Source organism: Phyllostomus discolor, chromosome 11, assembly GCF_004126475.2.
Source record: "Phyllostomus discolor isolate MPI-MPIP mPhyDis1 chromosome 11, mPhyDis1.pri.v3, whole genome shotgun sequence".
In the NCBI taxonomy this organism is placed as follows: domain Eukaryota; kingdom Metazoa; phylum Chordata; class Mammalia; order Chiroptera; family Phyllostomidae; genus Phyllostomus; species Phyllostomus discolor.
The window spans coordinates 86,318,986-86,344,720 of NC_040913.2; the positions used below are offsets into that span (position 1 = coordinate 86,318,986).

The window sequence follows — 25,735 nt, forward strand, 5'->3', positions numbered from 1 at the left end:
GTGGCAGGATGATTTATTCAGGTGGAAACAGAAGCTGCTCCCCGGGTTTCCAATGTCGCCTTTCCCTTTGCCCTGCCATGGAAGAAGTCCAACCACGTCCTCAGCAAGAACAAAGCAAAAGCCAGTGTCCACAGAGTTCCTGCTTCATATTAAGCTCAGCTCAGGCCACCACCTGCCTAGTTTAGCTTGTGTCTCCAACTACAATCCGTTGCTGTGCTGAGATATTCAGTCTCCCCAGTAGGGCCTGCATGTGAAGTCCATGTGGCCACTGCTAAGGCCACATGGCTATGGAGAGAAGACACATGAGTTCATGGGGCAAATGTGGGGGCGGGGGAAGAGAGAGGGATATCACTTCCTTGCTCCTCTGGGATTATATTAGCTTGGGTTTGGGATGGACCAGGTACTTTTTCAAAAGAGCCAGACAACTTCCTAGGCTTTTGCAGGCTTTGCAGTGAGTCCATCCCCTAGTTAGACTGACAGGCCTCTTGGGTCAAGCATCTCCCCCTGCACCCCCGCCCCCAACAATCTGAGACTGGAGAGGGGAAGGAAGGAGTGTTGATCCCCTTGGTGGAGCAAGGCTATGGTCCCCTGGAGTATGAAAAGCTGTAGCTTCCTGGTGAAGCAAATAGGCTCATGCTCCCCTGTTTATTAAACTCCGTGTCTAATTCCCTTTGCTCTCCACTTTTGTAAAATTAATAACTAGCTAACTACCCACGGTAGCATCTGCACAATCACAGGTCTCAGCCCTCAGGTAAAGCCTGCCTCTCTTCCTGACAATCGCTTTCCTAAAACAGCAGTTTTAGGAAAGAGGAAAGAAAATTAAATGTGCTTCCTGCTGTCACAAAGGATAGGTGATAGCAATCTTCGATATCCCGGTCCGGACATTAGGACTCCAAAAGTGGTCTGACCAGTCAGTCAGCTCTCACTTTAAGTTGTTAGTGTTCATACCGCACCGTTCACTCATAAAAGCTTTTGTTAAAGTGGTGCCCTTTGTCATGTAAAAAAAGTGCCTTAATTTTCATTTCATTAAGATAAATGTAATCTGGCTTAATTTTAAGATTTAAACCTAACTTAAAACCAACACACCAAGGTCATTTTTAATCACCCAATGAGTTCCTTGGGGACATAAGAAAATAAGAGGTCTTAACATATAAATGTTCAGTTTAGGAATGCTTTCCACAGACAGGGCAAAACCTGGAAACGTTCCTAATACACATGTGTAATGGCATCCTCAGCACCCAGCAAGAGATGCCGTATCAAAGAACCCTTTCCCGAGAATGTACCAGCTTTCTGTGTACTCCCAGCTACCAGCTCTGAGTCCACAGCCACAGCACAAACCGTCTGTGTCGGGGCTGAGGCAACGTGAGTGTATGGTGGCTGTGGATGCCCTCCCCGGGCATCCACCAAGGAAGTAACAGCCACCGAGTCTCTGTGCAGAGAGACCTGGGTGCTCCGGCGCCACTGGCCACTCAGCACCCGGGGACAATCTGGCATCCGGCCAAGACACACACGCCTCAGTGTCCACCGTTCACAACGCTGACATGGTTTCCCACATTGCTCCCTGGGGGGGCACCGATGGGCCAGGACAGCCAGTCACGACTTCCAGTTCCCGCCATGCCCACTGCCTCTCTCCTTCATTAGGAGATACTTGTACTCCCACATTTTTTTAAATGTATTTCGGTTTACTTTAAAAAGAAAAACGCTTGAGAGTTGCAGGGGTGGTGGCTATGATTTCTTGTAAAGCTATTAAAGTAGTTAGTGACTTACCCTAGGAAAACACACACAAACCCCCAATCATCACCATTAACCACAGGGAGCTGTCACATGGCCGAGTCTCTGCAGATGTCTGAGCATCTGACTGTCCACTGGGGTCCCATGACAAACAGTCTCCCTCTTAAATTGTTGTTCTCCAAGCCATGGCTCCTTTCAAGCCAATCACACTCTGCCTCCGCCTTTAAAAAAAAAATAATTTATTTAAAACCAAAGAAATGAAGGAATCACACCTATTCTTCCGCAGGAAGGTAGGAAAGGACTGAGAAACCTGAAAGGCCGTCTCTTTCAACTGAGACCCTCACAGAAGACGGTGACACGGCAGTGAAAGTCATGCCCAACGCAGAGGCTGCGCAGCCCCGTCGCAGAGCCAGGAGGGGGGCAGGCGGAGCGGGAAGGAGGCCAGCTCTCAGGTCTAAGGGCACATTTTCCTACCGACAGATCCTTGACTCAGCCACTTCCCCCTCTAGGTTAAGCAGGCTTACAACACCTCAGAGGATTAAATAAAGTGACTAATTCAGGGGCCCAGAGGAGAGAGAGAAAAAAACCCCAGGAGCTTAGTGAGGACTGTAAATGTGTTAAAGGGGTCACTGCTGTGCAGCTGTACCGCTAGGTGTTCCAATGTTTTGCAACAAAGAATGAAGATCAAAAATTTTAGATGATATCTCCAAGTAGTTCATCGTTATTCCAAACACTCCTTGCACTGTTTGGGCCAAACCATAAGCCATATTCAAACCATGGGCATCTTAGTCTGTAATTGCTAGCTCACGGAAAGCACGTAGCAGAATGCCTGGCACATACTGCCATATATAGCCATGATCATCAATAAAATCAAAATGTTACTAACTCTCAACAAATTGAGGCTAATCAGATGGTGGCTAATCTGCTTTCTAAGAGAAAAATGAATATGAACACAAAAGCAAAACCTCTATTAACTGATCAGTAGAGGTAGATTTGGAGGTAGGTTAGCATACTTCAGACTGCTTTTCCATTCAGTTGGAAGAATTAGACTCCAGGGAAGGAAAAAAGTGCTTTATTTCTAATGTCAGGGACTCAAATCTTAAGCTTAGAAAACACACTCCACTTGATTACAAGAGAAATGTAAGTACGTTTCAAATCAGACACGGATTTGGAAACTGAAATTACAACATACACGTGACAGTCCACAGGCAGACAGCAGTTTGCCTAAATTGGCAAGCACAGAACAGATATTTGGGCTGGCAGGGAAGAATGAAGAGGAGCACATTGGCTGAGGAAATGCACTTGGAAACTGACATTAGCGTTCTGCATTCCTGAAAGGTCTGTGTAATAAACATCCTGTAGCCACTCGATCCCTGGCTTCCACCGTGGTTCTTCTGGGTTCGCAGGGGAAGGCGCAGGTTTCCGTGGTCTGAATCGCATTGCCATCACCCAATCACCTAACACTGACTGAGGACTCCGTGTGTGTCTGCCACTTAGCTCAGCGCTAGGGAGACAGAGGTGAGTGAGTTACATTATCTGTGCTCCAGGGGCCTACTCTCTTCTGGCTGGAAGCTCATAATCAAGGGGCTAATGAGGCACACCACTGTGGGGAGCCGTGTTTAGGAATCCTAATATGCTTCCGATTCCGGCCTCTTCTCTACGTTTCGCTCTCCAGCCCAGGTCATGGAAGAAAAGTTATTCAAAGGTACCATCAATCCACAAGATCCCTTCAGAGGAGGTGTGAAGTCCAAACATATCGAAGTGGATTACAAAAATTTCTCTCCTTCACGAGAGTTCTCACTGAAACCGCGGAACGTAAGTGATGAAGGAGCCAGCGTGGCTGCCCCGGCTTTGGGGTTCTCGAGTGGCCCCACGACGGATGAGTCACACACAGTGGCTTTTTCCGCAGGGATCTTCGGTAATGAAAGCAATTACTGTTTTATTTTTATGCTCCATGTTCTGGGATAGCATAAGGCCATTCCTAATGAACGTGTTGACTGGCCTTTAAATAACAACTGGTGATACAGTATTTGGTACCTGGTTAGAAAAATATTACATTGGTAGTGTGATTCGGCGGGATCTCAATGTCCATATTACCGTTGAAGCAAAAATTTGAGCTCTGGGCGGAGGGGCCCGGACAACTCACATGAACGAGATGCCGAGAGGGTACGAGATGAGTTACTGCCACAAAAATAATTCACGTTACAGAAACGTGAAAGTGCAACTCAATGGAATTGACTCAAAGAGGCTGGCGTTTAAACCCCTTCTAACTGGGGCGTGAAAGTCACCTGCCCCGGACTAGGTTTGGATCATAAAAATCCTTTCTCCCAGTCCCATCTAAAATCAACGTGTTGAAACTCAGAGAATAAGACCTCCTCCCTGAAGAAACACGGCGTGAAAGGTCGGCCGCCGTGCCGCAGGCGTGTGGAGCAGGGAGATCGCTGACGGCGACCCTGCTGGGCGGCAGGAAGCCCCTCCCCGCTGCTTCCAGGCACACTACTCGCCCTTCAAGAGTCACTTGGGGAACTTTTTCAAACATGTGTTTCTAGATCCTGTCCCCCAAGAGTCTTCATTCAGAAAGAGTAAGGTCTGTCTTTGGAATAAGTACAGTACTTTTCACAAAGATTTCTAAACTATTAATGTTCCCTTAGATCACACTGAGAAACACCATTCAATGGTTGTCGTGACAAAATATGACCCTGAAAACATTGAGAAGTGTTTTATTATTCAGAAGATTTATTTTAATGGAAGAATGTCGCAATCATTTTACGTAAATTGGGAGCAGAATCACAAAAGATGCGCTCCTACCTTCAAATTCGCTTAGTTCACTGAAACGATAATAATGATGCTTCATTTGTATTACGAAGCATTATAAAGAAAGGAGGCAGTATGAACTCTGTCTTACAGAATTTCTATTCCACAGTGATATTACTAAATCATTAATCACTTTAAGAGGCAAAGAAATCAGTTAAATTGATGAAGAGGCCGTTTTAAATGCTGTGCATAAATCAAACACAACTGTAGTCCTGGAATGTCTACACGCCACACTGTGCACAACCGCTGAATAAAACAATTCTTGGACATCTGAGTTGGCTAAAACACACTCCTCTAGAGAAACAAGCGTTCTCCGTATGTCCTGACGCCTGATTTCTACTGCACTTAGCAGATAAAACTGCCCCTGAGCACAGTGATGAGCACACACCCCGGATGCCCTGGCCCCGGACAGACGGTCACGAGACAGCAGCACCCCCGGCCCCGGGCCCACGCCTGGCCTCGCCCGCCCCTCTGACTTTGCGATGGGTACTGCAATCTTCCTTCTCGGGCGACATTTACCGGGGACCTTCTGGAGGCAGTTCCTTCCGTCAGGAGAGAAAGAAGAAGATGAACGACGTGGACCGTCAGGGCAGATCACGTCCACAAGTGATCTGCGACCCTCCAAGGACCCTCGGCTCCACTCCCAGGTCTCACGGCCACGCCACAGGCTTTGGCATGACAGTTAGGAGACCTCCAATCCCTGTGGCCGTCCCTTTTCTCTAAGCCCGTAGCGCCCTCCTGGCCTCAGCTCCTTCTGGGCTCCGTGACACCTGCAGGACTCTCATCAAGCACGCCTGCGCCCTGACCTTGTCGTAGCCGGCCCCCCAGGCTGTCTTCTTCACCTAAGGCAGGAGCGGAGTGCTCCTCCGACAAACACACCACCTCTTCGCCAATGGGCATCATCACCACATCGTCCTGTCCTCCAAAACAACCCGCCCCCTTACCTTTGCTGCACCTCCTCTCCTCTGCGGGCAGGAGAGCACGGAGATGAGGAGGGGTGGCTCCTGGGTCGGAAGAAGCCTGGATCCCTCATTCATTACCTCTGTCACCTTTGGCGAGTCACTTAACCTCCTTCAAACTGTTTCCTGCCTGGCTGGCGTAGCTCAGTGGATTGAGCGCGGGCTGCAAACCAAAGTGTTGAAGGTTCGATTCCCAGTCAGGGTACATGCTAGGTTGCAGGCCATGACCCCCAGCAACCGCACATTGATGTTTCTCTCTCTCTCTATCTCCCTGCCTTTCCTATCTAAAAATAAATAAAATCTTAAAAAAAAAAAAAAAACTGTTTCCTGTTCCATACAGTGAGGATAACAGTATCTATCTCATGAAGGCACTGAGGACTGAATGAAAACATCAGGTACTTAGTGCAGGACCTGGCACGCAGTAAGGGATCAGTAAGTGTTGTTGCTGTTATTCCCTCCAGTAACTCTCCCTCAAACCTTTCACACCGCTCTTAAAATCAGTCTTTACACACATCCTTCTCCTCCCCATCAGCAATCAACTTTGCCCCCCGCCGCTCACCGAGAAAGTGGAGGTGACCAGCAGGAGAGATCTTACCCCCTGCCTGCCTGCCTCCCGCAGAGTGCTCTCTCTCTGCTCCCGTTTTACCTCTTACACCTCAGTCTAGGCCTGGACCGCCCACCTGTGCCCAGACCCTGCCTGCCGGGACACCACGCTATCAGTCACGTACTCCGTCCCAGAGGTGTTCGGGCTCTCCCTGTCCATGTCACAAGTCTCCCTTTAACCCAGAAACGTGCTTCCATCTCTCCCCTAGCAACCAAAGGTTCCCCAAACGCACACAGCACACCGACCTGCAAGTGCTGCCTTCTCCTCCTTCCTTCTCGGCCGCACTTCTCGAGCCCAGCCCACGTGCTGCCTCTGCTCCCTCGGCCCCCCCAGCTCTTCGGCCAGGACGGCATCACGTCAGTCCCCACGTCCACCCTGACCACCTGAATAACACGGGCACAGACCTCCCAGCCCTGCACGCTGTCAGAGCCAGTGGACGCGTCTCGGTCCTCCTGCTGGACCTCTCGGTACCACCTGACGATACTGGCCGTCTATTCCCTGCTGCTCCTGGCCTCTCTGGGCTTTTCGCTCCTGTTCACCGTCCCTGGCTGTTTTCCCCCACACCCGGCGGGCTGCCCTCTGCCTGCCCCTCGGCTCACTGCTTTTCATCCATCCCAGGCTACCCTTGGCTGTCACACCCAGCCGGTGCTTTAGTACCGCACGTGCACTGACCGCCGGCGAATCTGCTAGTTTCACCCGGTCTCTCCCTCCAACTGCAGAGCTGAACCTATCAATAAGGTATCTCAAAGCGGGCATAGCCAAAACTTAGTTCATTATCTCCACCATCACAAACCTGCATCAAAGGGCCCTGTGCCCATTCGACCACTCCAGTCAGACACCTGGGCTTCACCTCGCCTTCCCTCTCCTCGCCTCAGGAAAAGATTTTTGGGCAGAAACGAACAGCGTGGTGAAGTGGACTGCAGGAAAGGGCGGTTCACCTGGAACTTTAACGGCCAGAAATGAGCGTGTAGAAATGGGGCAGAGGTCTTCCGGGGGCCTGTGGGTGCACACGGACATCACAGAGAGATAAACTCGGCAACTGCAAGTTGCTTCGTGGAAGTGAAGAGCAAGAGTGTGAAAGACAAGCTAAAAAGGGAAATCAGGAAGATCTGTGATGCCGAGTGTGATGTTCACGGTTCGGACCCCGCCCGCAACTTCCTTCCTCTCTACGTGACCCACTTCTGGACCACGAAGCCAGTCACCGAAACCCTGCCCCTCACCAACAGCTGGGTGGGAATGGGCGCCTGCCCGAACCTGGCCAGTAAGCGGATGGGAAGGGGGCACTGCCACAGACATTGCTAAGGACGCCTTCCTGGTTCCTCTGGATGTCATCTTGCGTCGCTGTGGTACCCGAGATGCTGCAGTCCTACGGCCCACAGCCTGCGGGTTGGTCCCACCCCCAGGGGGCGGAGCTGAGCAGGACACAACAACAGGTGCTGGAGGCCGCCTCCCCCCCCCCCCACGCTCCCCGGAGGGGGCCTGCCCACCCCTGCGCCTGCCCTACCTCTGAATTCCGTATTGTTTTTTCCAGATAATAAATCTCCTCCGGCTTGTGGAGGAAAAGGAAGGGGACAGATACAGGGACTGACCACGTTTAGAAAACCCTGGGTTAAAAGCAGTGACTGTGGGATTCCTCAGACTGTCAACATAACACTCACTGTGAAGCTTTAAGAGCCTAGCTTTTCAAACCACTCTCTCCTCTTTCCTCTTCTTTGTTTTCCCAGTGCACCTAAAAGCATCCCCCGGAAGTAAGTGCTTATGGGTTAGAGTTTAGAAAACTCTGATTTTTTTACCAGAAGAGGCGGAAAGACTCAAGGACCAACTGTTGCGATGACAGAGTAGTACAGTCACCGCAAAAAGTGCTACAGGGGCCCACGGGGATCATCGCCCGTCCGTGAGGTTCTCGCTCAGAACGGCAGGTGGGTTTCAGGTTATAGGCCAACTCTAGTCAATTCTTGGCGGCTACCTGGAACACTATCCTGAAAGGGATCCTGACGCCTCCCCCAGATTCAGCAGGAAAACAAAACCAAACCCAACACAACGACCTTACCTGATCAGTAGTGACCGTCGTGAGCACAGAAGGGACACTTGTGCCACCACCCTAGCTCACCCTGAGACCTCTAAAATAACAAATTCCTAAGCAGAGCCCAGAATATCCCACAGAGTCTCAAGTAGTTGTTGTTGTTGTTTTTTTCCCATAAACCTGAATCAGGCCAGACTTATCTTCAGTAATTAAAGCGTAGTGAAGTGGCTACGAGGCAGGACAGTAAGGAGCTAGGAAAATTCCTTGGCAAGTGGAATGGAAACTGAGAGAGCCAAACAGACTGGCCGAGCAATTAGCAGCCGGACACAGGAGGTCACCAGGGCAGAAAGCCCCAGTGCCCAGCAGTGGGCACGCCTGGTGTCAGACCTCACCCTCAGGGCGGCCCTTCTCCCCTAGGTGTTGCCCGTCACGTGGTTTAGACCCCCTGACCTCTCCTCCCTGGAGATAACATCTAGGCCTCAGCTGTGTATCAGCTCCAGGCCCAGAAAACTGCAAAGCCAAGTGGGCAAGGCCAGGACCGGCCCCTGATAACCCATGACCCCCTGCCCTGGTGCTGACCAATAAGTGGAGACCACAACCCTGAAAGGACCCAAAAGCTGCTGACTGTTCCATAGAGATCCTTCCCTAAGAACCCTATAACACCAGTCTTTTTAAAAAAGGTTTTATTTATTTATTTCTAGAGAGAGGGGAAAGGAGGGAGGGAGACAGGGAGAGAAACATCAATGTGTAGTTGCCTCTTGAGCACCCCCTACTGGGGACCTGGCCCACAACCCAGGCATGTGCCCTGACCAGGAATTAAACTGGAGACCGTTTGGTTTGCAGGCCAGCGCTCAGTCCACAGAGCCACACCGGCCAGGGCTGACCCCAGCCTTTACAACCCTCAAGAGGAAGGACCCAGCGTGTGCTCTCTCTCCCGCGGTCACGTCCACACATTTCCCACCTGCCCCTGCTTCCCACCCAAGCACCCACCTCCTAAATTCTAAGGGGCCCCAAGAGACTTGCAACCAGGGGAGTAACGGGCAGTGGCAGCGCATCCCGGGCTGAAGCCCTGAGCCTGTCCCCAAGGCCCCTTTCTCCGACCTCCCAGTGACTGACACCCCGCCTCGGCTCGCTTCTCTCCCTGCTGTTTCTCGAGAGCCAGAGCAGCTCCGCCTGTCTCTCGCTTTTTGCTCCCACCCTTAAGCCTGTGCTTGTTTCACTGTCCCCGGCTTTAATAAACTGACCCTCAACATCACCTGGACTCGTGCTGTGAACTCTCTCCCACACGAGATCAAAAGCCCACACACTACCGGCGGCCCCAGGCAGCCTGCTCCGGCCCGGCCCCTTCCCAGGGACAGCTAAGTGTACAAGCCCCGGAGTCAGACAGGCCTGGGTCTCGTTCTCAGTTGCTCCCTTTGCCTGGACGCACATCTAGCCTCTCCAAACCTCAGTTTTCCCACCTGCAAAATGCGATGGGCAGTCCCTGCCTCACGTGGTAGATGTAAAAATAAGACTGGGCAACACCCGTGTGCGCCTGCACACAGTAAGTGCGATAAACATCAAGTTCAGCGATAACAATTACTTTGCGACCGTCACAGTATGACTCCTGCAACACACATATTTATCCGCTGTATTCACATTCCAATTAGAGTGCGATGAATTAAACCGAAGCCACAGAAGCCACCTCCCTGAACCCGTTAACGATGCCAAAACAGGCTGCGATACGCAAATGCTGGAGCTGGTTACAAAGCAATATTCAAAATAAGCAAGGGTTACTTGCCTTTAAGAAGACAGAGAGAGCATGGGCGATTGTTATCTGCAAAAGACAGACTTTCCCCCCATATTTCTCCATAGAGAAGGCCAAGAAACAGTGACCAAACCAATGGCAATGAGCCTCCCTAACATCTAGAATGAGTTCTTCCCCATCCCCCGCCCCTGCCCGGGGCCTGGGACTCTCAGTGCTAAAACGAAGACAATTCCAAGCAAACCGGGACAGTCGTTTGCCCTACAAACACGGCTCGCTCACGTGGCAGCTGGGGCTGGGTGTGGCTGTGCAGCTCAGAGCTGAGGCATAATGAGTTCTTCTTGAAACACCGTTTCCCATGAAAAGAAATCAGGGCGCTTTCTGCCGAAACGGCTGTTTCCAGGTGTGAGCAGAATCACGAATGCTCAAGATAAACCTGAAATACCCTGTTAAACCAGGTACAAGGAAACTCTCAAAGACGAGAAGGGCCAGGTCACAGGACTCAGTAGGCAACGTGAAGGGGGCGCTCACTGGCCAAAGACAGAATTACATGAGCTTCGAAAACAATCATCCCAGCTGACCGAAACCCAGCAAAAATGTGCAAACCCATGAGTTCGTAATATTTCTTCTAAAACACACAACTGATTGGTCACGCTCAGAGAATGATGAGGAACTAACGCATTGTCTGGGAGACCAATAATGGGAAAGAATCTAGCATTCATTTTGCTTTTTACATGAACTATCCTGCTGTGTAACTAAACAGTAGATGAAGGGAAAATGTCTCTTTTTAAAAAGTATATAAAAAATAAATAAAAAGTATATAAAAAATAAATGACAAAACATCACCATTTTTTGTCATCCCCAAGGAATAATGGATTTAGGGTACTGAGCATCCATGGCTACTAATATAGCAAAGACAATCGGACAGTACGCGCCTCCCAGTGAAAGGTCACGCCACCACTGCCAAAGGGACCAAACGCACATCTGGTCAAGCCTCTGGACCCAGCTGCCAGTTTGCGGGACACACAAAGGAGAGAGGACCGTGAGGAACTGTATCACTCATATGCAGTCAGCAAATTCCAGACTCTCGGGCATGCTACAGGACAAATGCTCCAGGGTCTTCACCAGAGAAAGTGTCAGGAAAAGAACAGGACAGAGGGGAAACATTTTTTTAATGGGAAAAAAATCAAGTATATTGTGCACAGGAGCACGTGTGAATAAAATTGCTAACGACAGGCAAGGAAATGGTTACTATGAAGTCAAGATGGAGTTACCTAGGGAGAACAGAAGGGGCTGGCCCTGGGTTTGGGGAAGGTGCAAGGGTATTTATTCTCTTCTTAACCATTCATCCAACGAGACAGGTATGTCGTGTGATTTTCTGGGTCTGCATCTTTACATGTTATGATAAAAAGTTTTTTAAATAAGGTATAAGTGTAAAGTCTACCATTTACAACTTTCTATAGTCAGAGCACTTTAATAAATGTTGGGAACTGCCCTGCCTGGTTTCAGAAGCTGTAACCCCCGCCAAGGCTAAGGCTGAGGGAACGACCTTGGACTGTAAGCCACCAAGGAGACAAAAGCTTATCTCCCTGGCAGGAGCATCGCTTCTGCTTCTTTTACTTCATCCATAACTGGCCCCCAGTGCTTGGTCAGTTAGCCAATGACGGATAAGATTCCCCAAGGAGGTAACAATCTAAGACAGGCATGATCATGTGGGAGGCCCCCAAGGAAGGACTTTGGGGGCTACAGCAAAAAGGGCTGATGGACCCTCGCCCCTCGGCTTTGACATAGCCTGAGTCCTCATTCTGTCTGTGAGAAAATCTCCTAATCTCTTGGTTGCCTTACTTCCCTTGCTCCACCTAAGCCTGAAACAATGACAGGGTGGTGCAGCCCTGTGCTGGAAAGGGCAGGTTCCCCAGGTGATCAGGCCTAAGAAAGAATACATAAAATCCTATGAAACTTGCTTTGTTTAGAATGCTCTCAATGAAATGATAAGGGTCCAAAGAAGAAGTAAGTTTGTTCCTCAAAGTTTTACTGCTCTTTAGCTATCTGACCCTGACTCAAAATAGGCCCTCAGAGTTCTTCATTATCTGTTGTTTGATCCTTACTTCCGGACAATGATTAATGAGCTTTACCTGAATTCTTGTGTAAACGAACCCAATAAAAACCCATTGAGGAACAGGCTCTCAGCCCTTCTCCTTTGAGAGATCGGCCACCTTTCCTCCCCAAGCAGATCATGTCTTGGTAGACTTACTCTCATCTGTGGTGGCTGGGGGGGGGGGGGGGGGGGCTGCAGGAGGAGCCACACCCACAAATAAATACTAAGTATTTGTATTTTTAAATCCTATGACATTGTTCCAAACAACCCCTGAAGGTATTTACTATCTCCATGTTTGAGGTGAGGAGACTGAGGCCTAGAAAACTTTTTAATTTTTATGTATGTATGTATATATGTATGTATTTTTAGAGACAGGGGAAGGAAGGGAGAAAGTAAGGGAGAGAAACATCAATGTGAGAAACATTGATCGGTTGCCTCTCACAACATACCCGGACCCAGGGACCAAGCCCACAACCTAGGCAGGTACCCCGATGGGGAATCGAACCCAGGACCTTTTGCTGTGCAGGACAACACCCCACCAACTGAGTCACACTGGTCAGGGACAGGAATCTTAAGTGAGTTGCCCATAGTCACAGAGTTATTAGGGCAGAGTCAGGATTCAAATTCAGACAACCAGCTGACTCGAAAACCTTCTCTTAATGTGTATGCCCTATCAATTCCCAGTTATTCGCTCAAGAAATATTTATTGCTTACGCACTAAACCAGATACAGAGGGGAGTTTCCGCCTTCGTGGAGTTCAAGGGTTAATGAAAAAGACAGACGGAGACGTGTGCACGTGAGTATAAAAATGCGGCTACGGTCAGCACGGGGAAGGAGCGGAATGTGGGGCCGTGAGAATGCACAAAGCTGGGAAACAGGAAAAGCTTCGCCGCAAAAGTGATGGTTGCAGTCTGAGTTAGAGACGTTCACGCCGTCAGAGGTGAGGGGGCAGGGCGTCTGCAGGCAGAGGCAGGGACAGGCCAAGAAGTTGCTGATGGAGGGAGCTTGGCACTTTGAGGACTGGGGATGAAGTACGAGACATGAAGGTCGTTAGGACAGGAGGCAACGCTGAAGAGCTGGGCAGAACAGGAAGCTGCTGATGGGTTTTAATAACAGGAGTCGCTGGAGAGGAATTTGCCTGGGCTTGCGGTTTTGACAGAGTGGAGTGGAGGAGGAGCCAATCAGGGGGCAGAGGCTACTGCAGTCACCCAGGTGGGGCATGATGGTAGTGGGGACCCAGCGCGAGAGAATGAAAGAGAAGTGAGTGAAAGCAAGATACACAAGAGGCAAAAAGACAGGACTTGCTGGTGGACTGCAAATGGCGGGGGAGTGAATTGAAGGAGGTGTCTAGGAGGACTCACTGGCTTCCGGCTGCGGGACTAGACTTTCACAGGTGCCGATCACAACACGAGGAACTAGGGACGAGGGATGGGGAAACTTGGACTTGAGTTCCAGGCACCACTGTGAGCGCCAAGCAGAAATGTCAAGTTAAGCAGTGGAATAAATGAGTCTGAGGCCCAAAGAGAGATCTGAGCCTGAGGAATAAATCCCTAATCCTCAGTGGAAAGACAGTTAGCGTAGGGGGCTGGCAGGGGGCTGGCGGGTGAGGCTGCCTAAGAGTAATGTAATTTTTTTTAAAAAAAGAGATTTCAAGAATGAACTAAATTCAAATCTAGAAAACAAAGCAACTTCCTTAGCTTCCTTAGCTTCCTAGGAATCAAAACCTCCCAAAGTTTCAGTGAAATGGGAAAAAAAGAAAAAATACAAAATTAACAGCCTCAAGAAAAACATATTGACATTTCTGGATCTTTTAAGATGTTAATTTCATGTCTAACAAGTTGGCCACACCTGCCTGCTGCCCTCAGGTGTGTATCTGCAAGAGGTGACTGGCAGGGGAAGAAGAGATCTTTTGGGAGGTGGCTTGTTGATCCAGGTTCAAGGTTAGAGACCTCTAGGAAGCTTGGATGCTGGGAGAGAAAGCCCCAGCTGGACCTCAGGGACTGCTCCAGGGCAGGTGGAGAGGAACTACAAACAAAAGGGAAGGGGCTGTCTCACCAGGCAGGAGAAGCAAACAAAGGCAGAAGCCCAGCAGCTTCTTTAACAAGGTTTAAAAAAAAAAAAAAAAAAAAGGCTTGCCCAAACTAGAGACACTGGCAGCCTCCCAGCTTCTGTACAGCCCGTGCTGCGGCCTTGGCTCAGAAAACAGCCCGAGGAGTAAGCACTCGTGGAGGTCCAGCTTCAGGGCCCTGAGACGGCAGGAGCCCAGCAAGAGGTGGACTCTTTCACGTGGTGGCAGCGGTTTCAGCGGGCACGGAAATGGAAGGGCGTGAGTGAGCTTGTCCACAAGCCCAGGAGACACTGCCTGGGGACTCCCAGAAATGGAGGCGGGGCGGGTGGAGTTAGGGGCGCTGGCCAATGAGGCCCCGTGTGAGCGGGCGAGCAAACACCCACAGAGTTTGGGTTAGTACTATGAATATAAACTCACTCGTGCAGGTGGGAGAGAACTACAGAAATTCAGGTTTGAGTTGACAAGGGAGTATTTGTAAAAATGTGTCTCATTCTCCAAGCCGTGAAGTCTACACTAAAATTGAAAGCTTATGGGATTAGATGCTAGTGACCTGAGCAAGTTCACGTGTCAATGCGCCATTCACTCCATTTTCTCTTGGCCTCAGGGGCCTTTGCCTGGAGCCACTGGGTGGATTCACTGCCCTTGACCTCCAGCTTGTGGCAATTCACACGTGGAAACCCGGGGTGGCTGACAAATGCGCCCGGACTGACCAGTGCCTAGAGGGGCTGACAAGCCCTGGCCAGCCCCAGGGGCAGAGCGGACACACCTTGCACTCCTAACTACATTCTCCCAAAGCAGCACCTGGACCCTGAGCGCTGTGGCTCGGTGGGCTGGGCGCCGTTCAGCAAACCGAAAGGTCACCCGTGGGATTCCATGCCAGCGCACGTGCCTGGGTTGTGGGCCGGGTCTTCAGTTGGGGGCGAGGGAGAGCCAACGGGGCAATGTTTCTCTCACACATCGATGTTTCTCTCCTTCTCCTTCTCCCTCCTTTCCCCAAAATAAATAAAGAAAAACTTAAAAAAGAAAAAAAGAAAAAGCAGCACCTGAGCTGACAAGCCCAGCGAAATATAACCAACTCCCCTAGGCTTTCTGGAAAGCTCCACATAAGCACACACCCCAGAGCTAAAGCAAGGTGTGTCAGGAGTGACCGGGCCCAGGCCCTGACCCCCAGCGTGTCCGGGAAGTGACCCCTGGGGAGAGCTGTCTGCCCCTCACCATCACCCAACCGACCAACCCTAGTCTGGAAAGTGACCTGACAGTGCGGGGTTGAAATATAATAAATTCCCTAGTTTGCAATGTTTTTTTCTTTCCAAAGCAAAGCTGCAATTAAACCAAAAAAAAAAAAGTTTATATGCCATCATTTTAATCAGCCTTCCACAGAAACTATTCATTTTCTGAAGCCTGAACCGCAGCACCGAACTTGCTGAGTCACCTTTTAGTACAATACAATGGCTAGGACTCACACGTTTTAGGGAATCTAGGGCACTTCCTGTCCCCCAAGTGATAAGGTTGGGAAGTAAGAAGGCAGCATTCAATGACTAGGTGACATCACAGCATGCACCCAAAACAAACGCGGCCTAGGATTCAAATAAAGGCTTCAACTAGAACGTTCCAGTTCGGAGACTTCCATCTTCCCATCTGTAAATAAACGTTCAGTTTGGGGCTGATTTTATCCTTTGAAGACAATGTTAGGACACTCTTTTTTTTTTTAAGATTTTATTTATTTATTCTTAGAGAGGGAAGGGAAGGGGAAAGAGAGAGAGAGACACAGAGAGAGAGAGACAGAGAGAGAGAGAGAGAAACATCAATGTGCAGTTGCTGGGGGCCGTGGCCTGCAACCCAGGCATGTACCCTGACTGGGAATCGAACCTGCAACACTTTAGTTCGCAGCCCGTGCTCAATCCACTGAGCTGTGCCAGCCAGGAGGACACTCTTGAAAAGATCCTGGAACGTGTCTGTACTGAGGACTAATAGCAATGAATGAGCTGCCACACCTGCAGACAGATAAAACTCCAAATCTGCTTTCTCGGCTGCGGGTTTCCGGGATGGGGCCGAAACCGCCTTTCCAATCCGAGCTGCTCTGGGTCATCATCCCACGTACTCACCGGCAACTCCCATCCCAAATGGTACACATATCGCATCTCTATACCGGTTTGCTGGGCTCAGTTTGCCTTATTTTTGTGCACATTGTGAGAGTACATACCGCTCCCTTCGGACAGCTTTGCCAGATTCAAATACACACTTGCTTCCTTTCTTAGGATACATGTCGGTTGTGATGAACTTTTTTATGTTCTCGATTTAATCATGTACTGTATCTTCTGACTTCAAAGATATATGGTATATATCTTATATGTGGTATTCATATATAACTTCACCTTATGTTTACGACCATAAGAAATAGTTCCTTCATAATAAAGATACAGAAAATAAATAAATCCTCCTTTGCGTGTAGTCAGCGTTTATATATCAAGAGATTATAGGCATCAAAAACTTTTTTGAATACACACTTGCATTTGCTTATATGAGTATAACATATATTTGAAAGAATAAATAGCACCTATTAATAGGGGCTATATGGAAGAGAGACTTTTTTCCATAGATACCCTTTCATATGCTTCTACTTTTTAAAAAACATATTATATAACCTACATTAAAAATTACATTTAAATATTATATACAGCATAAATTTAAAATGCAATAAAACAGCCCTTACACCACAGGAAGAGTTACCGTAGATAGGATCCTGTCATTTAAGGGATTCTCAAAACACCATCTTCCCCAGAACTATTTTTCTCCCTGGCCACCTTGACTGAAACCCCCTAGTTAAACTGCAAACACACACTCTGAAGACAGCAAGTGTACTGTGCCACTATCCATTATCCCGTGATTGAGGATTAGTTTATCACATTAGCATAATAAAGAGAAGCTACAAAGAGGCCGAGTGTAGTCCCCCTAATTCCCATTTCTTTTCCTTTTTCCCCTCAAGTAACTAAATTAACTTTGTTTTACTCAAAGAACTTTTGTAATAGTAAAAGAACTCATTTAGGAGTTCTAGAAGGCCTACCCAAGCCAACGGGAGCCCTGGATTGCCGGGTGAATGTTTTCACTGTCTCTCTCACAGACACCCGCCCTCCCGTCCAGTATCCAGTCCGCTCCAGCGGCCCGATCCCCTCGCCCCAGAGTCCGGCCCAGGGAGTGCCGTCTGGCTCATCTCTGAACCCTCCCACTCCCACCACCAAAACATCGCCACGCACTTCGAGAAAGCAGTTACACAGGCTCGCAGTGACTCCTGTGGCCCGTCTCTGACTGTTCTCTAGGAAGCTGGGATGGATATCTCAAATCAAAAATGTCAACGAGAGACTTAAATTTGTTCTCATCTCAAGCAATAATCCCCTCATTCAGCAAAGTCCATCTACTAATAGCCTACTATGCCCCTAGCATAGCGCTCAGCAATTAACTAGGAAAAAATTTTTAAAAAGACCTTGGCAAGATCAGAATAGCAAATATAGAGCAGATAATAAGTAAATTCTTACTAATGAGATTTGATGAACTTCTTGAACTTCCCTGCCTAAACTCTGAAGTCTTTCATTTCTGTTTTCTTTCCATGGCCACAGACTTCAGTTTCCCATACGCTGTTAGCACAGGTCTTTTTCCCATTACATGAGGATGCCCTTTGTCATGCTGGCCCAGTCATGAGAATAAATTCTCTAAACTATTGATTCGCTTTCACCATATTTCTCTTGCTGTTGCCTAGAGTCAAGTAACTGTGGCTAATGAATGAACCTCAGGCTCTTGGTCCAGGTGACTTACTGGTAACTGGCCTGGCACAAGACCAAACTACAACTTTAGCCTATGACAGCCCACTCAGCGAAGGCGGGCTAACCCTTTTAACCCGAGGAGAAAGCGTCACAGCCTCCATCCGCGGGCCTGAGAGCCATGCAAGCTTGTCTAAAGTGAGGCCCAGTTATCAACTGCCAAGACTTAAGTATCAACCTTTCTGACCTTACAGAAGTTTTCTTAGTAGCTGAAAATACCACACTTTATTTCTGCCTGAAATAATATGGTACCTGCAAGGGATAACAAAAGGTATCAATCGTGTGGCCTAATTGCATGTAGTTACAGCCAATAACTACAGCATGCAGAAGCATGTGAACTCTCCTAGACATGAAAACACCTTTTCCCTTTTAGCTGAGGCTTCTCTAGCTACCAACGTTTAACAATGTATGCATTTTTTCCTCTACAGAAGGAAGTCAAGAAGAAAGAAACAAGGAAGGGAAGGAGGGAAGGAGTGACTGGCAGACTGAAGGATTAGTCGCAGTGTCTGTCTTGTCTAGCTGACACTAGAATAATCCAAATGTACACAAATGAATGAGGACCTTCTGTAGCTCAGTTGATCAGAGCATCATCTTGATAAGCCAAGGTCACGGGTTCAATCCCAGGTCAGGGCACATACAAGAATCAACCGATAAATACATAAATAAGTGGAAAAAACGAATGTTTCTCTCTCTCTCCTCCTCAAATCAATTTTTTAAAAAAGAATAAAGCCCTGGCTGGCATAGCTCAGTGGACTGATCGCGGTCTGCGAACCAAAGTGTTGCAGGTTCGATTCCCAGTCAGGGCACATGCCTGGGTTGCAGGCCATAACCCCCAGCAACCGCACATTGATGTGTGTGTCTCTCTCTCCCTCTCTTTCTCTCTCTCTCTCTCTCTCCCTTTCTCTCTCCCTTACCTCTCTAAAAATAAATAAATAAAAACCTTAAAAAAAAAAAGAAAGAGGATTCTTTTTTCATGCTGAGCCAAAATTTCTTGTAGTAAAGTAGTCATTGTATCTTCAGAGGCACCATTTGGTTTAGTGCTAAGCAGCCTCCCCCTCCACATATGTTAGATGACCTAAGTGGTCCAGCTTCTACCCCCACAGAACTGTGGATATTTTATACTACGCCATGTGCTTCTGCCTCCATTCATAAACAGAACCCTTTTTTAAAACCCTTCAACACATATTCTTAGAAACACAGCACAACTAAAGGCATCAGTACTATTTTTAAAAAGAAGTGTGCATGATTAATAGGCATTTCAATTTTAAGTAACATATAACTTAGTAAATTTCCTAGTGTATTTATTTCCTTATTTAAGGCTACTATAAGAATCCAGGTTCTAAAAGACTGGCCAACAATTTACTTTCCTTAGATGATACCTTCATCTTTTCTAGTACCTGAGATCTTCAGGTAATGCACATGAGAGATTACATACACTGCTAGTTTACTGTCACCTTTAAAGTACTATTTCCTCTAATTCCTCTACCAAACCAGCTTTCTGGACTGTCCAAGTTTAACCCACCCAGAAGTGCAAGTGAGCTGGGAGGTTTGGGAGAATTTGTTTTCTAGGTATCAGGGTGGTAAACCATAACATGAGACCCTCAGAAGTGGACTGCAATACTATGGCTTTGACCGTGACCTTGCCTTCTTCACTTCCTGTCCCCATTTACTAAGCACTTTTTTTAAACGGGTGTCAGAACCAACAATGAATGAGCCACTCAGATGTCAGAACATTGTCTCTCCCCCATACAGAGCAGCCAAGCCCCCCTTGAGCGCCACTCACTGCAGATGCCATTCTTCACCGCTCATCTTAACCACTTTTTGTTCCATAGCCTTTATCACTATCCAAAAGTATCCCATTTGCTCACTGTCTGGTCCCCCATAAGAATATAATCTCCCCTGGCTGGCGTAGCTCAGTGGATTGAGCTCGGGCTGCGAACCAAAGTGTCACAGGTTCAATTCCCAGTCAGGGTACATGCCTGGGTTGCAGGCCAGCAACCGCACATTGATGTTTCTCTCTCTCTCTATCTCCCTCTCTTCCCTCTCTAAAAATAAATAAATAAAATCAAAAAAAAAAAAGAAGATATCTTGATATCTTTAAAAAAAAGAATATAATCTCTAGAGAGATGTGCATTCATGTGTCTTGCAGATTCAATCCCAGCTTCCAAACTAATCTCTGGCTTGTACAAAATACTCAATAAATATACACACCGAATTACAACTTCTTACAACACTCTGAAGAATGGCAAGGCTATTTATAATTGATCAGTGATCAACAAACCAACTAGTAAAATCTTAGGGTCCTTTTTCTTTCAAAAAAAATCATTGTAGAGAAAAGCAAGAGGAAAAATGCACATGCTCACCAACTCCTGCTACATTAGACATGAGAAAATAAACAGCTAAGTGAAGGTTTTTAAGAAAAACCAATATTACTAATTTTCGAGACTACTTCTGAAAACAGAAGGTCCTCCTTCTTCATACACTGAACTGTCGATCAGCCTAGAGAGTGAGCACTCTTCAGCCATCATCTCCGCGCTGCGTGCAGGCTCGGGAAGGGGTATTTTTGAAGAGCAGTCATGATTTTTACAAAGACGCAAGTGGGTCTTACCACAAACACACACAACACCCCGGGGGTCATGGTCCCTCTAACAAATATCCTTAGGAAGTTGAGCCACTACCACAAAGTGCCTGGGCAAGTTCGGTTTAATGACAGTCGGGCAGCGAGCGTCAGGCTCAGAGACAGTCGGTTTCGCTGAAGGGTATGAGCCGGAAGCGGGGAGGCAGAGAAAGCAGGGGTCTGGCACTAGGGAAGAAAGGAGCTCATTGAAAAGACTGCCTCTTTCCTACCTTCCCTAAGCACCGCCCTGCTGTTCCCTACCTCACAGGCGACAGCCTTCCTTTCGCGGCACCCTACAGTGATTTCTGGCACCCCGCCCCCACCCCCACCCTTGGTAAATCGCACAAACTAGCCGGGACTGCCTTACTTCGCAACATGGTGGGGCCAGGATGGCGTGGTATCTACAGGCGCACGCGAGCTTGTTGGGTGCGAGGGGCTGCGTGAGTGGCCTGGGCCACGTTGGTCTCCCCAAGCCAAGTTCCCTCCTCCGTAAAATGTCCTGAAGTTACCTTCCCCGGGGGACGGTTAGCTGATCCACTATAACGACCGACCCCGGGTGCAGCGCCTGCGCCCAGGGAGCGCCGTGCACGGCTGCCTGGCACTCGCCCGCCGCAAAGCAGTATCGGGGCACTGGGATGGTGGCTCGGCCAGCACGGCGGTGGCTGAAGATGGCTGTGGAGCGACTCCACCGCCTCACACCGTGCCTCTCGGCTGGCCCCGCCGCGACCACCGGGTCTCGAGGGCGGGCGGCGGGAACCAGGGGCCGGCGGAGCCAGGCCGAGGCTGGGGCGCGCGAGGAGGGGGGAGGCCGGTACTTACCCCCGACCCGCGGCAGGCGGCCTCGGCCAGCCGTCTCCAGGCGGCGGCGAAGTCGGGCGGCGGGGCTCGCCAGCTCCGGCAGACGAGGGAGAACAGGGTCCCGAACAGGAAGGCGGCCGAGGCGCAGCCCAGGTACAGGACAAGGCTGAGCAGGGCGGCGCACGGCCCCGTCCCTCCTGCCCCCTGCCAGCAGCCGAGCCCCAGGTAGGAGAGGAACGCCGCGGCGAGGGCGGCCACGGCCACCGGCACCCGCCAGCTCCCGCCGCCAGGGCCCCTCGGAGCCACCGCGTCCTCCCGGGGCTCCGGCCGCCGCTCGCCTGGAGCGCCCACGGCCGGCGCTGGGCTGAGGCCGGCGCCGCTGCTGTCGGTGGCATCGGGGTGCATGCTGCTTCCTGGGCCGCTGGGGACAGGCTCATCTCCTGCCCCGCTGTCCCCCGGCGCAGCCCTGGACCGTGGCCTCTGCGCGGCGCCTCCCGCCCTCGCCGCTCCCGCCGCCGCTCGGGAGGCAGAGGGAGTCCGCGATCATGCCCTCGCCGGCGGCCCACGGAGGGAACGGCTCGGACAGACGCCGCCGAGCTCCTCTCGGCGACCCCTCAGCGCCGCCAGCCGGCGCGGGGCCCGCAGCTGCCCGCCGGGCGCGTCCAGGTAGCCGGGCAGTGTTGTGACTTCAGCAGGCGAAGCCGGAGGCGGGGCGGGGGCGGGGCGGCCCTGGAGTGCGAGTGAGGCGGCGGCGGCGGAGAGCCGCGCGGCCGGCTGAGTGACAGCGAGGAGGTGCCCGCCCTCCGCAGCCCGGGGGAGGGGTCTGACCCTGCGCTGCCAGCCCGGGAGGGGGTGCGACCACTGGCGGCGGAAGCCGCTCTGTCCTGGGCCTCCGGGTCCCGCCAGGACACCGTCTGTGGATGGAAAATTTTGCTGCAGGTGTCAGAAGCATTTATAATTCTCGAGCTCAGGTGATTCCTTAATCTTCGCTCTCCGCTCATCTCTGAAAAGTAACCTTCTTGCACGCTTACAGGCCCCCACATTTCTCTGCCTTGTTTTCTCCGGCTACTGAGATTAAATGGGCAACTATTCCTGATCCTCACTTTCAACAGTTTCCTCTAACAGCCTTGCCGTTCCCATCCGGCAGCCTCAGGGAAGGAACCAGACAAACGTGGAGGAGTAAATGAAGCCTGCAATTCCTAGTTGTGCCAAGGCCCGAAGAAGTCGGCCTGGTGCCAGGCGGGTACCAGCTGCCATCAACACTTTGGCTCCAAGTCCCTACATTCCACTGCCAGCGATTCAATGCAAATGCTATTGCCCACGCAAGTGAAAGCAGTCCAGATAATTTTTAGAGTACATATTTTCTACCATGGTCCCAGCGTTAATATACAGACAATGCTTGCGGAGAGGATGGCAGTAGGCTAGAGAAACACAGTTACTACTACTAACACCAGTGGAACAGCAGATGTATCTTGAATGGATAAAGGAATTCTAAAGGAGATAAGGAATCCTAAAGAGATGAATTTATTTGAAAAGGGGGTGATAGAGTAGAAAGACCAAATCCAGAACTGAAAAGAGAAAAAAGGGAAGGAGGGATATTGATAAACGGATGAGGGGAGCAGCGAGAAACAGAGAAGGAAATGGGAGATACTTGCAAGCAAAACCCCAGGGCTCTCCACTTGAAGCAGTCGTGACAAGTTTTAAGGTTAAATTGAGATTGAGTTATACCCTGCTTCCCAGTAATCATAGTTAAGAAAAATAAGGATGAAAATATTTTTCAGTACTGTAACTGTATTGTGTTTTTCTAAGCAATCATGCCTCATGTCAACAGAGGAATATACATTAGTAAACTATTGAGTAAGACTATTTGTCTTAAAACTATTTTAAAACAAGGAATTGTCTAAGAGGTTATTATTCAAAAAAGGAAATACTGGTGTCCACAGACATACATAGTCCACCCGTGTAGTCATGTCTTCATAATTGATTTCCCCGGAGTGGCAGAGGTTCAAGTGGGGGAGGGAGTAAGAGGTCTAAAAAATTGGCCCTAACATTTAGTTCTAACAAAACGGCACATAAGTGAGTTATTTTCTATAGCTGCATGAGATGTATTTACATGTGTCATTTTTAAAAGCTTTTTTTAAATATTAATATTCACATGACACTTCTTACACCTCGCAAGTCAAAGACAAGAAGATAACAACTGCCTTATGCCAGATGTGACTCTGCCGTGCCCAGGTGACATCGAGAGAAGCTGTGACCTTCCTCTTCTCCTTGCCTCCGACCCCCCTTTTAAAAATAAATAATAAGTAAATAAAGCAGTGTCACTGAACTTGAAGGGTTCCTTTTGCCCCTAAAATAGTTAACATTCATTTCACCAGCCCTCCTGAAAGTGCACCCCACTAATCCAAATTATTTCAAGGAAAGCATGGGTAGCTTGTTATTACCGACAATCATATCTATTTTTTTTTTGTTCATGTACATGCCAAGGACTGTGTGTCGAGGGCTTTCTGTACCTTTTCCACCTGAAGCCCGTGGCGGGCGATAACAGTACGTAACTGCACACCCCGTGTGCCAGGTACTGTTGTAAGCACTGGGAATGCTTTATCTACTTCACGGCAACCCTGATAATGTTATCTCCATCTACTCCTGAGGAACCTGAGGCAAAAAAGGTAAAACAAATAACTTGCTCAACATTCCAGAGCTAACACGTGTCATGGTCTGGCGTTAGAGCTGAGCATTTAACCACCGTGCCTCATTGCTTCCAAAAATCTGTCATTTACTCGTCCCATGTTACAGAGGAGAAGAAAACAGGTTTAAATCCTGAACTTAGGACACGTATTCTATTGCTTTAAACTGTTGAGTTGTGGTGCTCTGTGAGGAGAGCTGGTGGTATTTTGGCCAGGCCCCTGACGAGGGCTGAGTTGAGTGTAACTTCAACAAGTAAAGCGCAAACTGGTCTTTCTTTTATTCAGAGCCCTGGTCTGCAACTCTTAAGACTCTAATCTTTCCGACACACCAGTATATTGTTCCCAAAAATAATGCAGAGCTGGGGAAATGTACAGTCGTGGTCGGCAAACTTCCTCCAAGCGTGGGCCATCGTGCTGCTAAGTCAGCGGTGACACTTCAAAGATTCTCTTCACAAAAACCACGGGGCCCCTGTGCTGGGCAAGGTCTGAGGAGTCCAGGAGTCAGGTGGGACCAGGGAGCACCAGGGAGTGACTAGGACCAGCAGGCGCCACGGGAGAGGACACCAGAAGTCAGGCATCATATCAGAGCCCATGTGTTCCTTCCCAGAAGTGAGCGTTGAGTCCTTCCAGGTCTAAGGGTTAGAAAGCAAATTAGGTAGGGAAGCCTTATTTATATTCCTTAATAAAGCCAGCACCTTTGGACAGGCAATAATGGAATGTTCCATGGGCTAGCTTCGTTATCCTCTCACAAAAGATGGAATGGCATCTGTCTTAACTCATTGGGATATTATAAAGACAGATTAAGTGGAAAAATGACATTTAAAATGTTAGGCAGTGTAAATAAGTAGACAGCACAACCTCTGGCAAAATAGATGACCATCTTCCTCTTTCACCAGTGTATTTCTCCTTAAACCCTGGCCCGTCCTGGAAGTAGCTACAGGGTTAGAGAGAAAACCACAGTATTTGCCCTTGACCACGCTGGAAAACATTGTGAATGAAGATGTTAATGGGAGTCAAAAGGCCTAGATATCATGCCAGTTTCTTCTGTGTATTCACTGTAAGACCCTAACAGGTCATTTAATTCCCCTCTTTTCTGTCCTGTAACTTTCAAGCAGAGTGTAGTTTACAAAAAATAGAGATGGGTGGCCAAACTTCAAAACTAAAAATCATAAAATACTTTCAAAGCCAATAGCAGTTGGCTAAAGATTAGAGGAAACGTCATGCAGCATTTCTAAGAGGAAGATACATCTCTTGACAAAATTTCGGAACACATGTAATTTACGCCAAGTGGCGCTCCATATTGGTGCAGCCACGGCTCATTTCCCTGCACTTTGCTTCACTACACTGCACAGGGGGCACATTCTTTACAGGTTGTAGGCCTGGGGCAACCTTGTGTCCAGCGAGTCTGTCAGCGCCGTTTTCCCATCAGCATTAGCTCATTTTGTGTGACATTTGGGTATTTCCTGCAATATTTCTAACTTTCCCATTATTGTATTTGTATGGTGTTTTTTGATCTTTGATGTTACTACTGTAATGTTTGGAGGGGTGCCATGAAACACACCCACATAAGATGGCGAACCTAATTCATAAATATTGCTCTCTGTTCCACCGACTGGCCGTACCCATCTCTCTCTCTGTCTCTCTGTGTGTGTCTCTGTTTCTGTCTCTCTTTCTCTCCCCACCCCTCTTGCTTCCCCTCACACATAACAACATCGACATTGGGACAATTGATAACCCTCTGATGGCCTCTAAGTGTTCGAGCAAAAGGAAGAGTAGC

The 25,735-nt window shown here is 49.0% G+C and overlaps 1 protein-coding gene across 1 annotated transcript in view; it reads right to left on the minus strand.

Moving 5' to 3' along the window:
• SNX25 (sorting nexin 25) overlaps positions 1 to 21,926 on the minus strand; it is an 84,549-nt gene extending 62,623 nt beyond the window's left edge. Inside the window, 1 exon segment of the mRNA XM_036011759.1 lies at positions 21,293 to 21,926. Coding sequence (XP_035867652.1) covers positions 21,293 to 21,676 — 384 coding nt within the window. The 5' untranslated portion in view covers positions 21,677 to 21,926.
• Between the last annotated feature and the right edge of the window lie 3,809 nt (positions 21,927 to 25,735).